Source organism: Prionailurus bengalensis, chromosome D4, assembly GCF_016509475.1.
Source record: "Prionailurus bengalensis isolate Pbe53 chromosome D4, Fcat_Pben_1.1_paternal_pri, whole genome shotgun sequence".
Classification (NCBI taxonomy): domain Eukaryota; kingdom Metazoa; phylum Chordata; class Mammalia; order Carnivora; family Felidae; genus Prionailurus; species Prionailurus bengalensis.
Genome location: NC_057359.1, coordinates 94,439,928 through 94,457,135, shown reverse-complemented (window position 1 = coordinate 94,457,135; position 17,208 = coordinate 94,439,928). Strand labels below are relative to the sequence as shown.

The 17,208-nt window shown below is 46.7% G+C and overlaps 1 protein-coding gene across 12 annotated transcripts in view; it reads right to left on the bottom strand.

Moving 5' to 3' along the window:
* Positions 1-17,208, bottom strand: part of CACNA1B (calcium voltage-gated channel subunit alpha1 B) — a 191,756-nt gene that overhangs the window by 150,965 nt on the left and 23,583 nt on the right. For all 12 annotated transcript variants that reach the window (XM_043566709.1, XM_043566698.1, XM_043566701.1 and 9 more), the window contains exons 4-6: positions 3,381-3,472; positions 1,988-2,140; positions 583-773 (exon numbers count right to left, since the gene is read on the bottom strand). In XM_043566709.1, the coding sequence (XP_043422644.1) occupies positions 583-773; positions 1,988-2,140; positions 3,381-3,472 (436 nt within the window). The remainder of the gene's footprint in view (positions 1-582; positions 774-1,987; positions 2,141-3,380; positions 3,473-17,208) is intronic.

Here is a 17,208-nt window from a genome sequence, read left to right as displayed (position 1 = left end):
GGGCAGCCTAGGGACAACAAGAGGCCCAGCAGGCTTCCCTCTCCCTCCCTCCATCCAGAAAACCCAGCAGGGATGGCACAACTAGTACTTCCCAGCAAGCTGCCTACCGGTCGCAGGGCCTTGAGCAACTTCAACAGCCCCTCCATGCCTCAGTTTCCTCACTGTACATGGGGTTCTTGAGATGACTCTATGAGTTAACAGGGATAGGACACTTCACACAGGGCCTAGCTTGGAGCAAGCTTGCAGTGAGCCTTAGGGACTGGCACTGTGACCATGTGACCAGCAGCAGCAGTAGCATCTTCTCTGGCATTTTCTTTGCTGGCTTTCTACCTGGCCCTCAGTTTTACTTTCATGAGAGAAGCTGTCCTGGAGACTCTAGGACCTAGGTCAAGAGTTCGAGTTGATATTGATGACAGTGGGCCCTTGGTGGGGTCATCTGAAGGAAGGGGCCTGTATTTCATCCTAGGGTAGAGGAAGGAACTTGGGGCTGGGCACAGGCTCTCAGGTCAGGAACGTCACCCCAAATGGGATCCTAGGAGCTCCAGGGTCCATCCACAGTCCCAGGGCCAAGATGCAACTCACGTTATAAAGGATGTCAGTCCATCCCTCCATGGTGATGCACTGGAACACTGTCAAGATGGCAAACAGGATATTGTCAAAGTTGGTGATGCCAAAGTTGGGTCCCGGCCAGTACTCCCGGCACTCGGTGTCGCCCTCACACAGCCGGGCTGGGGCCTCCTTGCCACAGGGAAAGTCACCCACTGGCTCTGGATCTGTGGAGAGAAGAATGAAGCACAGACCCTGAACCCAGAAACACCAAGTTCTCCAACCCCTCCTGCGGCCCCTGGGCTTCGAAGGCCTCATCACAGGTGGGCAGGCGTCAAGCACCAATGGAAATCCTCCCTTGCTCCCCCCACCCTCCCTCCCTGCACCAACTCTCTCCCCCTGCCTACAGTCTGGCTCCCCCTGAGCTCAGACCAACCGTCCCAGGAACCACTGGTCAACCTCTCCCTTCCTACTGGAACCTGCCCATTACTGTTTAAACACGCTCAGGACTCACTCGCCTTAAACTCAAAAACGACAAACCCCTAACATCCAACTCTTCCTGCCACTACAATGCTGACTGCTCCTTTCTCTCACAGCCAAACTAACACTGAGGCTCTCCTGACACACAGATGTTGCCTGTCACTCTGGAGTCAGCCACCGCAGGCCCTGCTTGCCAGGCAGATCGGCTCAGAGCCCACACAACGTGTGGCCACAGGATGGCTGGGGGCTGCAGGGCCCAGGCCTCACTACACTGGCCCTACAGAGTGCTTTGATAAGACGTTTTTAAAATCATGAACGATTTAAATTCTAGTCAGAGCTTTCTCTGCGTCGGCTGACACGTTCATGTGGCTCATCCGCCTCACTGCAAAACACACCCAGAGCCCAACCCGTTGTGCCGTCTCCACCAGAACAGCCTGGCCGCAGCCGCCATGTCTCTCCAGTCGAGATGTTGCCCTCCTGAGGAAGCCTGTTTCTGACTTTGCCTCCCTGGAGCAGCCAGAACAATCAGATGACGTCAGTCCTCACTCAGAGCCCTCCACTGTCTTCCTGATTTCTCTCAGAGGAAGACTCGGAGTCCCTACCGCGGCCATGAAGCCCACGTGATTTCACCTCTATTCCGGCCGCGCCTCGTAAGTGGAGTTCTCCGGCCTGGCGGCCACATTGCAATCCCTCCTAACGGCAGTCCGATCGCTGCTCACCTGTCCCCTCAGGAGAGAGGCCTCCCCTGGCCCATCTCTGTGAAGCAGGCTCCCAAGTTATTCTACCGCAAGTACCACAACCTGTAATCATTGCATTGATGTGTTTACTCACGTTTTCGTGTTTTTCAGGTTGTGGTGTGTGCCCCCCGCCCCCATCCGTCTGGCACCGAGAACAGTGCCTGTCTCCTGGATGAGTGAGTCTGTGGTCCCGTCTGAGCCCAAGGGGTGCTGCCAGGCCTCACCTGTGCTGTTGGGGAAACAGGCCTTGTGGAATTTTCCCATGTAGAACTCGAGGCCAATGATGGCAAACATGAGGATGGCAAAGAAGAGAAGCAACCCAATCTGCAGAAGCGGGACCATGGCCTTCATTATGGACTTGAGCACCACCTGCAGACCTGGGCCAGAGCAGCCAGAGCAGGGCACGTCAGAGCAGGGTGGGCGGTGCAGGGGGTGTGGGGGGGGGGGCAGACTGGCGAGCACCTGGGCTGCTTAGGACTGGGGGTCCTGGGGCAAGGTGCCGATCTGAGAGCTCTCAGAGTAGGGGACGGAGCAGGGAGCGTGGGGAGTCGGGGGAAACCGCACGTGCTTACACAAGAGTGCTCAGGGTGGGGGACCAAGCATAAGTCTCAGAGGGAAGTAGACGGAGAGAAGTCCCAGCGCAGGGGAGGGGCAGGGCGTGTCGTGTCAGAGTTGGGGTCTGGTGGAGGGTGGGTGCTGGCGAGATGTGTGGACCTATGGAGGGCTCTGGGTGGAGCAAGAACACAGTCCTAAGAGGGGAGGGGAGGGGAGCGGAGGGGAGGGGAGGGGAGGGGAGGGGGTGCTGGGAGGGAAGAGCAGATCTTGACAGGCCCCAACACTTTAGAGAAAGCAAAGCAGGGGACCTGCTTGCAGGAGTGTTTGACCACTGACCACAAAGCCAGAGGGACTCAGCACACAGAGGAAGCTCAACCCCATGACCCCCTCCCCGCATGGCCCCAGCTCTTAGATACAAGCCTGAGACTTTACCTGGCAGGGTCTTGGGGCAGAACAGGGGCTCCCCCGGCAGCGGCCTCAGGGGGACATAGCCCTAGGTCCCTGCCCACTTGGGCCCTGAGGAAACTGAAAAGCAAACTTCCACTGTACTGAGGAACAGGAATCAGGGCCGCCCTTGCCTCTCAAGGTAACCCTGGCCATGCTCCTAACCAGGCGTGGCTCCTTGAGCAGCTGAATCCAAGAGCATGTCTTAACCGGGCCTCAGTTCTACAAGGCCCTGCCAAGCCTGAGCCAAGTCAGGTGGTCCTTTGACTATTTTGTCAGGCATCCTGCCTACCACCTTGCTCGGTCTCTTGTCTGTGCTTTAACCCCAGAAAAAGAAGCAAAGAGCTAGAAATGTAGCAGAGCGTGTGAGGAGAAGCAAAGTTTCCATCTGGGGAAGCCAAATCAGGGCAAAACAACAGAGCCACCCTCTGGGCTTTCACAGAGAATGTCAGGCTTCTTCACACCTGGTTCTCACAGGTCAGGAGCCCTGAGCTTCAAGTCACCCAAGCCAAAGGGCCCACTGGCTAAGGCTTAACTGTGGCTGTGGCCATGGTGGGGTTGGGGGAGGGTGTTAGTGATCCAGGTAGGCTTGGGGCTGATTGCTTTTGCCAGACTCACTCGGAATCCCAGACACCAGCTTCAGGGGCCTGAGCACACGCACAGCCCGCAGGGTCCGCAGGTCGAAGTCAGTGCCCGCTGTGGCCAGGATCCTGGCAGGAACAGAGAAGGAGGGAAGTAAGGGTCTCCACATTCACGTGAGAGAACACAGGCCCCACCACCCATGTCCTTTCTCCCAACAACAGCGACCCCCACTGTCTGAGCACCAGGCTGCCACAGGTTGTGGCGCTGCTGTGGCAGGACGAGGCAGGCACTGAGTCCTGACGTCCTCGCGGTAATGTCAGCAATGACTGCTCCCGGCGTGACCATCCCTCCAGCTAAACGGAATCACCCTGAGAGGACACGTGGTCTCTGGCACCTGGCCTGGCCTTGCGTTTGCCCTCCAACTAAATCCAAGCCGAAACCCGGTCCCCAAACCAACCCCTACTGCACCCCAAGCAGCCTCACGAGACGGGGTGATGAGCGGAAACGAGTAAAACGGAGGCTGTGGCTCCCGAACAGGCGCCACACACAGCCTTCCTCACCTTCTCTCAGGAGAATCCCGATCGGGGTGGGGTGGGGCAGGCGGAAGAGCGGGTACAGGGGCTCAGGGAAGCCATCATAATCAATCCCATTAGCCGAAAGCTACATTCCAAGGTGTCCCATCTCAAAACACAGAAGATCAGACAGCCACCTCTCAGCACAGCCACTTCTCTGCTCCCTTCACACCAAAGCTCATGCAGAGAGTCAGCCCTTGGTGTCCCCACCACCTCACCCTCCTGTCCCCCCGTGGGATGTCACCCACACTGTTCCCCTGAAACGCCGTTCAAGCCTTTGTCTTGCTGACTCCAATGGCCAAGTCTCCCTCTCTAAGTGGTTGCTTCTCTGCCCTTGGGCCAACTCCCTCGTTTTCCTCCAAGTCCCCGGCAGCCCCTCAGGGTCTTGACCGCCACCCTGGCCTTCTCCACCAGACTCCAGAAGAGGAAGCCCCAGGGCTCAGGCCCGACAGGTCTACCCCGTAACTCTGAGCACCACACACATTAAGTGCACACACATCATTAAGTGCAGACTCATAAACCCAACTGCCTTTCTAACGTTGCTACCTGGATGTCAAAATAGCATATCAAGCATCATACAATAAAGAACTGTTTGTTTGTTTGTTTGTTTGTTTGTTTGTTTGTTTGTTTTAACGCTACTGTTTAAAAGTGTTGAAACATGTACTTCTTTTAAAAAGTCCAGAGCTGGGGCACCTGGATGGCTCAGTTGGTTAAGCGTCCGACTTCAGTTCAGGTCACGATCTCACAGTTGGTGAGTTCGAGCCCCATATCGGGATTTCTGCTGTCGGCACAGAGACCGCTTCAGATCCTCTGTCCCCCTCTCTCTGCCCCTCCCCCACTTGTGCTCTTAAATAAATAAATAAATAAATAAATAGTCCAGAGGTGATACATGATAGTGACCAAGGAACTTTGGTTCTTGCCCCTGGCCTTGGTCCCCTCCCCACCACCTGGCTCAGTGAGCACCACTCGCCCACTGTTTATTTCAGGCAAGATCAGGGCTGCAGCCCTGAGTCCTCGCCCCTCTCACTCTTCAGGCAAAGCACCACAATCCTGTTGGCTCTGCTGCTGGAATGCATCCTGGACTCCTCGTGAGGAAGGCCTTGTGTCCCCACCCCCGGTCGAAGTACCATGCACGAGTAATAAAAGTTAAGATGAAGCTAGGGTCAAAATAAGAAGAAACTCGCGGGTACCTGGGTGGCTCAGTCGGTTGAGTGTCTGACTTCGACTTAGGTCATGGTCTAACGGTTTGTGGGTTTGAGCTCCATGACGGGCTCTATTGCTGACAGCTCAGAGCCTGCTTCAGGTCCTCTGTCTCCCCCTCTCTCTGCCCCTCCCATTCATGCTGTCTCTCTCTCAAAAATAAACATTTAGGGGTGCCTGGGTGGCTCAGTCAGGTAAGCATCCAACTTCAGCTCAGGGCATGATCTCACAGTTCGTGAGTTCGAGCCCCATGTCAAGCTGTGCTCACAGCTCAGACCCTGGAATCTGCTTTGGATTCTGTGTCTCCCTCTCTCTCTGCCCCTCTCCCACTCATGCTCTGTCTCTCTCACCCTCTCTCTCAAAAATAAATAAACATTAAAAACTTTTTTTAGGGGTGCCTGGGAGGTTCAGTCAGTTAGGCATCTGACTTTGGCTCAGGTCACGCTCTCAAGGTTCATGAGTTCGAGCCCCGAGTCGGGCTCTGTGCCAACAGCTCAGAGCCTGGAACCTGCTTCAGAGTCGGTGTCTCCCTCTTGCTCTGTCCTTCCTCCGTTCGTGTTCTGTCTCTCTCTCAAAAATAAATAAACATGAAAATAAGTAAGTTAGGGGCGCCTGGGTGGCTCAGTCAGTTAAGCATCTGACTTCAGTTCAGGTCATGATCTTGTGGTCTGTGAGGTCCAGCCCCACATTGGGCTCTGTGCTGACAGCCCAGAGCCTTTAGCTTGCTTTGGACTCTGTGTCTCTCTCTCTCTTTGCCCTCCCCCGCTTATGCTCTGTCTCTCTCTCAAAAATAAGCAAACATTTTTAAAAATTTTTAATTAAAAAAATAATAATAATTTAAAAAATTTTTTAATGTTTAAATAAAATAAATATTTAAAAAACACCACATATTAAAGTATGTGGGGTTCAGTTAAAGTGATGTTTTAGGGGAAATTTGTAAACTTCAATGATTTTTTTCAAAGATTGAAAATAAATAAACCAAGCACAGATATACCTCAAGAATCTTGAAAAACAGTAAATATACAGAAAAGACAAAAATGGAACTAATGAAGAGTAGACATGCTTAAAACAGAAAATAGAGAAATAACAGCCGAATCTGAAAGTTTAATAAAACGAACAAGCTTCTGGCAAGAATAATCAAGAAAAAGAGTGTATGCATATCTGTACACACCTGTACACAGACACGCATATACAAACACGCACAGCACTCGTGTGCATCTGCACGAGTGCTCACGCAAGTGCATGTGTACGTACACATGTATGCACACATGCCTAAGTGTATTTACACACAGGGAATGTAACTGCAGACAGGAGAGATTTTTAGAATTGCAAAAGAATATTATTAACAATTTTATGCCAATGTTAAAATTTTGACAAAATGGATATATCCCCCAAAATGCAAATTATCCAAAGCAACTGAAAAAGTAGAAAACCCGAATAAGCCACGAGCAATTGTATTAGTTTTCTATTGCTGTGTAAAAACTGGCCACAGTTTTTGTAACTTGAAATAGCACTCATTAGCTCACAGCTCTGTAGGTCATTGTGGCTGTGTGCTCCGCTGAGGGTCTCACGAGGCTGAAATCAAGGTGTCAGCCAGCTGTGCCCTCATCTGGAGGCCAACCTAGAGAAAGTCACGCTTCCCAGACCCTTCACAGTGAACGGAGTCCCACTGTCTTGCTTTCAGCTGGGGACTTCTCTGAGCTCCTGGAGACAGCATTCAGGTCCTTGCAACCTGGCCTTCAACAGTCCCTCTCACACTTCTAAACTTTCTGTTTTGGGAGAGGCCCAGTCCCTTTAAAAGGATCACCTTATTAGGTTGGTCCTTTTTGGTTAGCTCACAGTCAACTGATTATAAACTAACCATGGCAGTGATATCTTATCATATCCGTGGTCCTTCCCACACTCAAGGGGAGATGGCCACAGGCAGGGATGGAAACCTTGGGGGCCGCCTCAGAGTCCTACCTACCAAAGCCATTCACAAAAATGAAGCCTGGGTGGCTCAGCTGGTTAAGCATCCGACTTCCGCTTAGTCATGATCTCATGGTTTGTGGGTTCAAGCTCCACATCAGGCTCTGAGCTGACAGCTGGGAGCCCTGGAGCCTGCTTCAGATTCTGTCTCTCTCCCTCTCTCTCTCTCTCTCTCCTCTCTCTCTCTCTCTCTCTCTCTGCTCCTTCCCCACTCACACTCTGTCTTTCCCTCTCTCAAAAATAAATAAACTTTAAAAAACAATAATAATAAATGAATTTGGATTCAGGTTTCCTCTGGCAGAACATCAGACCCAGACAATTTTGCAAGTGAGTTCTATGACCATTCAAAGAACAGATAATTTTATACAAACTGTTTCAGAGAATAAAAATACAAGAAAAGCTTCCCAACTCATATCAAAACTGGAAAAGGACAAGAAAATTTACACACATCTCAATTATGAACACAAATATTGAATTAAAAATTAAAATAAACCAAATTCCAAAGTACGTATTCTAAGAGTATATAATGGCCATTGAGTTGTCATAGCAACATAACAATAGTTCAATAGTAGAATTACCATTAATGTAATCCACCACATTAATCTACAAATTCAATGCAATTCCAATAAAAATCCCAACAGATCTCAAATGGAGAAAATCCTATATTTGTAGAAAATCCACCAAAAATCACCAGAACAAATGAATTCAGCAAAGCTTCAGGATATAAAGTCAAAACAAGAAAATAAGTTGTGTTTCATTGCAATGCAATGAACAAACAAAAAAAGGGAGCTTTTTTAACCCATTTACAATAACATCAAAAAGAATAAAATACTTGGCTGGGGGCGGGGGGCGGCACCTGGGTGGCTCAGTCGGTTAAGCATCTGACTCAATCTTGGCTCAAGTCATGTTCTCATGGTTCATGAGTTCAAGCCCCACATTGGACTCTGTGCTGACAGCATGGAGCCTGCTTGGGATTCTCTCTCTCCCTCTCTCTCTCTCTGCCCCTCCTCTGCATGCTCTTTCTCTCTCTCTCAAAATAAATAAATAAACTTTACAAAAAATAAAATAAAATACTTAGGAATAAAATTAACCAAGGAGGTGAAAGATTTGTACACTGAAAACTACAAAACATTGCTGAAGAACACTAAACAAACTTAAAACTATCCCATATCCAAGATGTACCCCCTGTATACAAGCCAGAGGACCCAAATGATTGTAAAGAGATCAGTTTTCTCAAAATAAATCTATAGTTTGTTTTATTTTCATTTAATTTTTTGAATAGTTGGCAAATAAAAAACTGTATATATAAAAAAACATATCTTATATCCATAAATTGGAAAACTTAATATTTTTAAGATGTACATACTACCCAAAGTAAACTACAGATTCAATGCAATCTCTGTCAAAACTCCAACAATAATTTTTGCAGAAACAGAAAAATTCACCCTAAAATTCATATAGAATCTCAAGGAAACTTGAATAGCCAAAACAATCTTGAAAAAGAACAAAATTGGAAGACTCACATTTTCTGATTTCAGAACTTACTACAAAGCAACAGTAATCAAAACAATGTGGTATTGGATAAGGATAGGTATACAGACCAACAGAATAAAATAATAACCCAGAAACAAATCCTCGCATATACAGTCAATTGATTTTCAATAAGAGTGCTTACACCATTCAAAAGGGACCAGATCATCTTTTCACTAAACTGTGCTGGGAAGACTAAATATCCACAAGGAAAAAAACAATAATAAGTTGGGCCCTTATCTTATATCAGATACAAAAAAGCAACTCAAAATGGGTCTTTTGCTTATCTAAATGTAAGACCTTAAACTATAAAACCCTTAGGAGAAAACATAGAAAACCTTCATGACATTGGATTTGGCAATGATTTCTTGAGTATTACACCAAAATCACGGGCGATAGAAGAAAAAAACACATAAATTAGTCTTCATCAAAATTTAAAACTTCTGTGCATCAAAGGACACTATCAAGAAGAGTGAAAAAAATCTACAGAATGGGAGAAAATTGTCACAAATCGTTCATCTAATGAGAGAGATCAAGGGGCGCCTGGGGGGCTCAGTGGGTTAAATGTCCAACTTCGGCTCAGGTCATGATCTCACAGTTCATGAGTTTGAGCCCCATGTCGGGCTCTGTGCTGACAGCTCAGAGCCTGGAGCCTGCTTCAGATTCTGTGTCTCCCTCTCTCTCTGCTCCTCCCCTGCTTACACTATGTCTCTGTCTCTCAAAAATAAATAAACATTAAAAAAATTTTAAGAGATCAATATCCAGAATATATAAAGAAGTCCTACAACTCAACAACAACAAAAGCCCAATTTAAAAATATCAAAGGACTTGAATGGATATTTCTCCCAAAAAGATACACAATTGACCGATAAGCACATGAAAGGATGTCCAACATCACTGATCATTGGGAAATGCAAATCCAAACTACACTGAGATACCACCTCACAACCATTAGGATGTCTACTTTCAAGAAAACAAAAACAAAAAGAAACAAACAAACGGAGATTAAGTGTTGGAGAGGATGTGGAGGAACTGGAGCCCATGCGCTGCTGGTGGGAAAGCAAAATGGTGTGCCCCCTGAGGAAAATGGTATGGCAGGTCTTCAAAAAGTTGAACATAGAACTACCACCTGATCCAGCAACTCTAATTCTAGGTACACAAAAGAACTGAAAGCAGGGTCTCAAAGAGATATTTGTACACCTAGGTTCATAGCAGTGTTACTTACAATAGGTACAAGGTGGGAGGAATCCAAGTGTCTATCAGTGGATGAAGGGAAAAGCAAATTGTGATATTTACATAGAGTGACGTAATAATCAGCCTTGAAAAAAAAAGGAAATCCTAATACATGATACAACATGGTTGAACCTTGAGGACACAATGCCAAGGAAAATAAGCCAGTCAAAAGAAAATTATATATATGTATATATATATATATATATATATATATATATATATATGTGTGTGTATATATATATATATACATACACACATACACACACACATATATGTACATGTACATATATGTATATATAACAATATATATGATATATAATATTATGTATATATATTATATATATGTATATATACCCACACACACATGCGGTCTGATTCCATTCATGTGAGATACTTAGAGTCGTTAAAATCATAGAGACAGGAAGTAGAATGGAGGCTGCCAGAGCCTGAGGGGAGGGCTGGGGAGTTAGGGTTTACTGGGGAAGAGTTTCAGAATTGCAAGGTGAACAGAGGCCCGGAGACGGACGGCGCCGATGACCGCACAACAAGGAGAGTGCATTAACCATCACTTAACAGTGACTAGGATGGCAAAGTTCACGGTGTATGTGTTTTGCCACAATTTTAAAAATTAGAAAATAAAAAGAAGCCTAATGTCAGAAAGCAAACTCTAAAACTTTGAAACAAACAAGAAAATAGTTCTGTGATTGCAAGGTAGGGAAAGGTTTCTAAAGAAGACATAAAAATCCAAAACCATAAGTAATAGGCTGATAAATTAAACTAAACCATGAAAGATTCTACAGAGAAAACAAAAAGATATTTGCAATGTGCATAACTGATGTGGAATTTGTTCCCAGAAAACATAAAGAATTCCTATAAGTTCATATTAAAAATACAAATAACCTATCACAAAAATCAGCAAATTGCAAAAGAGACAAGCAGCTCAAAACCACTGGCGACAGGGAAGTTCACATCACACTAAAGAAGAGACACCATTTCACCTCCTCAGTTTAGCCAAGTCATAGCCGAGTGATGTCAAGCAACAGTTTTGAGGGCAGAAGAGAAAACTGTAGAACCGTCCTGGAGAACATTTGGCTACTTCTAGAAAACTTTAAAATGAGCATCCCTATGACTCAGAAAACCACTTCTAACTGCATACTGGACACGTCACACAAACGCTTGCAGACATACGTGCAGGCATGCTCGCAGCAGCAGAGAGGAGAAATTAACTGTGGTACATGTACGTGGTGAAATATTATTGAGTAAAAAATGGATGAGCACGTAAAAATTAGATAAGCCTGCACACTACTAACATGGAAAATGTCTAAAACAATGTCGAAGGGTAAGAAGGCAAGCTGTGAAATAGTTATATGTGTGTGTAAATACATATCACGCTCACACAATTAAAGTCATGCAAGCAACGCTGTATGTTATTTATGGATACAGACATATATGGGAGGACCTGGAATACTCACACACGCATGGCATCACAACCACAAATCAGGACAGTGACTACATCCAGAACGTGAAAGAGAAGGGAAGAGAGAGAACAGAATTCGATTGAGGGAGTGTATGCAGAAGACTTCCATTTTTTTTTTTTTAACATTTATTCATTTTTGAAGACAGAGTGCAAGCAGGAAGGGACAGAGAGACAGGGAGACACAGAATCCGAAGCAGGATCCAGGCTACAAGCTGTCAGCACAGAGCCTGACACGGGGCTCGAACCCACCAACCGTGAGATCATGACCTGAACCGACTGAACCACCCAGGCGCCCCAGAAGACTTCCATCACAACTGCAATGTCTCATTTCTCTAAGAGAAATCTCCAGATGTAACTGCCGATTTACAGGGAAACGCAAGGGAGTGGACACGTGTTAGCACACAGGATATTCGGTGAGCGGAGTCTAGCCTAGGAAAGATGCAGGTGTTCGGCTAGTGAACGTCACTTGGAAAGCTCCAGCATCATTCCCAAGAAGAAGGAACAGTAATGCCTTCCTTCACCCGTAGCCTTCTGTCCACCAGGCATCCTGATACCCACAGACAGACCCTGAAATGTCAGTAAAGGACCTCAGAAGTAGTAGCCAGATATGTCAGAGCGGTCATGGTCCCATGGGACAGGAAAACAACTCTTTGTTTTTTAGCGAAGGATTCAAAGGTGTTTAGATGCAGGTAAGAATGTGTCTATAATCTAAAGAAACATAAAAAACACAAAATCTAGCCACGATGTCAGAATTATAGCCTGGCTGCACCCACAAGTGCTAAGACCCCAGTACTGAGTTGAGAAGTGCCTGTCGTGGCCACCGGTGTCTCCGGAAAGAATCTGGCCGACAAGGCAACCAAAATGAACGGGAAGGAAGCCTCAGCTTCATTTGCTCTGAGACGGTTTCCTCAGTGGACGATCACATCGAACCCTGGGAGGATCAAACACAGAATGTGTCAGCACACGCCAACATGCTGAATGCGGTCACATCCAGCATCACATTCACCGTGTGAGTCCGACTTTATAAACGGAATGAAAAAATTGACTTAGACTTGTGATGTTAAGTTCAAACCTTGATAAATCTGTAAAAGGTGTTGGGACATTTACACAAATGTATGATTCACCATACTTATACTTAAACTTACTGGAAACACAATTCTTAAGCACTTAGGAAGATCCAGTTAAATTTATAAATAAAATCATATTCTCTTTTTTTTAATGTTTATTTTTAAGAGAGAGAGAGAGAGAGAGACAGAGACAGAGCATGAGCAGGGGAGGAGCAGAGAGACAGAGGGAGACACAGAATCCGAAGCAGGCTCCAGACTCTGAGCTGTCAGCACAGAGCTCAATGCGGAGCTCGAACTCACAAACCACGAGATCATGACCTGAGCCAAAGTCAGATGCTTAGCCAGCTGAGCCACCCAGGCGCCCCTATAAATGAAATTTTAAATGTTTGACATTAACTAAGTCTATGAAATGGGATAAAACACTATTTGAGTCATCTTGAAAGTCACTGTTAAAAATAGTTAAATGTATGAATATAAATTTTCATCAGCTGAATGTAAAAATTTTTTTCCTGGTTTTACGGAGATGTAATTGTCATACATCACTGTATGAGCGTCAGGTGCACAGCACGATGTTTTGATTTACATCTGTTGTGAAATCGCCACCACGACAGGTCTAGTCAACACCATCGTCGCACACAGAGAAATGTGAATGAGATGTGATGAGCTCTTGGGACCCAGTCCTCACAGCCTGCTTGTTTGTCACGCGGCGGCACGAGCTCCAGACACCACGGTGCCCGGGGCATCCCTCGTACTTACTATCTTTATAGTATAACTGCAGGTTTGTGTCCTTTGACCACCCTACGCCAGCTCCCCCTCCCCGTAACTCCCACTTCTGGTAACCACAAATCCGATGGTGTTTCGCTTCGTTTTGTACTTTTTTCATTCCATGCGTAAGTGAGACCATACAGTGTTTGCCTCTGTCTCAATTCACTTAGCATAAATAACGCCTTCCAGGGCCATCCATGTTGTCACAAAGTCATCTAAAATTTTTAAAGAGAACTACTTTTTTGGATTTGTAACTTTAATAAATTGGATGTTGAGTTTAGGAACTAAAACAGTTTCTGAATAATCTTTTCCATGCTCAAAATCCACTCTCAAGAGTACCGACAAACCCACATTTATCACAAAGGTTTTCCTTTAAAATCAGATGATAAAATAAGAATTACCACCAGAATTCTCAATCTTCTTAAAGAGTTCTAACTAACATAAGAGAACGTGAGTAAGAAATAAGGAACTGAATAGAAAAGATGATGATTTCCGAAGACAACGATAAAACTCCCAGGAGCCTGGTCAGGAGCGGATTCCTCACAGTGCTGTCCCAGGACCGGCAGCATCAGCCTCGTGGGGGACGTGACGCGGGCCCAGCGACAGGGTGCAAGGAGCCCTGTGGGCGGCTCCGGTGTCACTCAGGTCTTGAGGCCCACGGGCCAACGGCAGCGACTTGAACACTGCCCTGCAGGTATGCGAGGCCCCTAACTTCAACTTCTACAGGGGACAGAAAACAGCGAGAGGACCTCGAAGGAAAAGTACAGCACAGTGAGACCAAGAGGAAAGAGAGAAAAGCAAGCTGCAGGTGCTGTCATCCCACTGACACTGAGAAATCTGGGCAGAAAAACAGCCAGGCCCGGCTGCAAGCTGCCATCGGCAAACACAAAAGCACAGCCCCACCCAGAGACGGCCTGAGCCCGCATCCACACCTGAGTATAAATACTCAAAAGTTAAGGGATACCAGACATCACTGCTTGGAGACACAATGACACCGAACACCTCAGTCACACTGGCATCAATAAATACAAGCCACTTAGGAACAACTTTAACAATACGAGTGACCTACCTAGAGAAAACCACAGCATCTTATTTACAAAAAGAGGGCAGCACTGAATAAATGCTAGGATACACTGTACTCCCGGATGGACAGGTTTGTATCTGTAGAATTTTAGAATTTGATTCTCCAAAATCAATGTAGAGATTCTCAATAATTGAAACAATATCCCAAAAGGAATTCTTTGAACTACGACAAAGGAATCTCAAAACTCGTCTGGAAAACGAAATGGGCAAAAAGTTAAAGAAAGCTTCAGGAAAGAAGAGGCAAGACGAAAGAACTTCTTTAACGAGATACTTCCTAAAGCCCTACCCTGAGCTCAGCAACTAGGCCACACACCAATGTGGAGAGACAGCACCAAACGGATTCAGATCGAAACAGAAACAGAGCCCAAAACGAAACAGAGTGTTTTGTTACACAAAAACACTTGAATATGTGATAACAGAAGCATAACCAAATGATAGGAAACGGAAGAATTTTTAAATATGACTGAGGCGAAATAAACCATCATCCAACTTCTAGGCATCTGTCCCAAGGAAGTAATCAGAGGTGTGTTAAAGATGCACGTATGTTCTGGGGTCTCATCAGTAAAAGCAAAATTGGAAATAAGCCACATGCTTGACAAGAGGGGGTGACCGAGGCCCATCGCATGACAGAAGAATCGTGCCTTCGGAGCACACTCTGTGTGGGGGTGGCCTGCTCATGCTGGAGGCTGGACGCCCTCAATATCCCCGCGGGATGATAGCAGCTGTGTAGTTTGAAAACTTGCACATAGAAAGAACTTGGAAAGAAACAGCTCAAAATATTAACAGAAGTTATCTCAGGACAGTGAGATTGTGGGTCATGCTTTCTATTCTTTCCTAGATCGGCATTTTAAAGTGAGAAAATCAGTATTTTTTATTTATACAGAAAAGAAAAATGTTCACCCTTCACTGAGATTAAAAAAGACAAAGTATGTTACCTCTGAGGCGCTTTAATTACAGATGTTATATGAACACCAGTAACAGAAAGGTAGTTAAAGCACACATCCTTGTATTCAGCAAGTATCTCCTGGTGCCACTATTTCCGAAGTCTTAGGAAAATCCTGGAAAGCAAGGTGGCAAAGCAAGCCCGAGAGGGAGGTGGGGGCGGGGTGTCGGCTCCCCTCCCCTCCAGGACCAGCCAGTGCCTCCTTCCAGCTCCACACCTGCTCCGCGCTTGGCGGGAAGTGCACACCCACAGCTGCTAGTGAAGAAACACCGAAATTCCCAAAACCAAATGGCAAAGAATCCACAGAGATAACTCATTACACTAAACACAATTTACTAATGTGTGAAACATCCAGACTCACCAGTAATGGAAACTGGAAGGTAACCTGGCAAAGCGATAGGTTTATTTAAAAAATAGGGTATTAATTTTACACCCAATAAATTAATAGGAGCTTTAGAAACATAACACCAGTGGTGGCAGAGCCGCTGTGAAACTAATGATTTCAATACAACTGGTGGGAATGTAAACCGATGCTTCTGGTTTGGATGGAAAACAACGTGGCAAAATGAAATACCTTAAAATGTTTAAACACTTTTAACCAGTCCACTCTGGGAATCTGTCCCATGGAAATAATGCAAAATTAAGAAGCCGCAGTTACAGACAGGCATCACCGCATTATGACTAATAACCCCAGATAAAACATCTCAGTGTTCAGCAGCAGAGAGATACAATACAACACACACACGGCCGTGAACGGGGCACTGGGTGGTCATTCGTTTGGCGACAGCACAGAACAACGTAGCGTGTTTGTGATACAACGAAACAGAGGACTGACGCACGTGCAAGAACTTGAAAACATGCTAAGTGAGAGGCGCCAGACACAAAGGGCCTCACGGTGCGCGACTGCGTTTGTGTGAATGTCCAGACCAGACAAACCCTTGGACAGAAACAGGATGAGAGGTTGCCAGGGGCTGGGAGGGATGGGGGGGACAGTGAGTGCTGACGGGTAGGTTTCTTTGGGAGGACGGCAGAAATGTACTAAAACCCAGTTGTGGCAATGGGTGTACAATACCATGACCACACTCATTCAAATGCCACTGAATTATGCGCTGTAAAAAGTTAACGTTGTGGCACGTGAATTTTACCTCAATACGCTGCTATAGAAAAAGAAAAAGGCAAAATACAAGTTTTTATGTAAATTATGATTACAGCTACATAACATACGCAGGGATTTGGGTCCCAGAGCACACAGAGCCCCCGCTTCTGGCTGTCACCCAACTCCCAGGCCCAGGCCACCCTTGCACAGGGGGTGTGGACATATGGACACATCAACACAGCGCAGACACAGGGACGCAGGACGCAGGCCATACGGACACACAGACACCTGGCACAGACACACCAGCCAGTCCCCTGTAGAGACGCACTTTCACTGGCACCCAAGAGGCAGGCGGCCCTCCTAGCTTCACGGCGCTACAAGAGGGGTGGGACCTCGCAGCTGCTGCCTTGGCCTGTGTCCCCTTACCCTAATCCAGGAATTCACCCCCTGCCCTCCAGACACGGGGGTCCCAGCTGAGGTCGCCCTGCCTTTCAACAGCTGTCTGTGCAGTAGTCTCCGGGCTCACATCACAGCCAGAGCCAGTGTCCGAGGCCTTACCCCACCCAGCCACACCCCACAAGACCACCCATTTCTGAAAATGCCAAGAGGCGGCAGAAGTGACCAGGAGGCCACAATTGCTATATGTCTGAGAGAAGTGGCTGGAGAGAGAAACCACCAATTGCCCCCAACCCTAATCCCAATCTGAACCCAAACCCACATCTTGGTGGTCACCCCTGGCCTGTCCCTGCTCCCCCCTCCTTGCTTCCTGCTGCCCCTCTATGGGACAAAGCCGTGCCCCAGCCCCTCAGAGGGTCCATGCTGAGCCTGGGGAAGACCACAGACCTAGTGTGGTCCAACACTCCCCAAGCTCATCAGCCCATGTTCTGGAACTCTTTGGGGACAGCCATCACAACCACAAGGAGGCCAGTG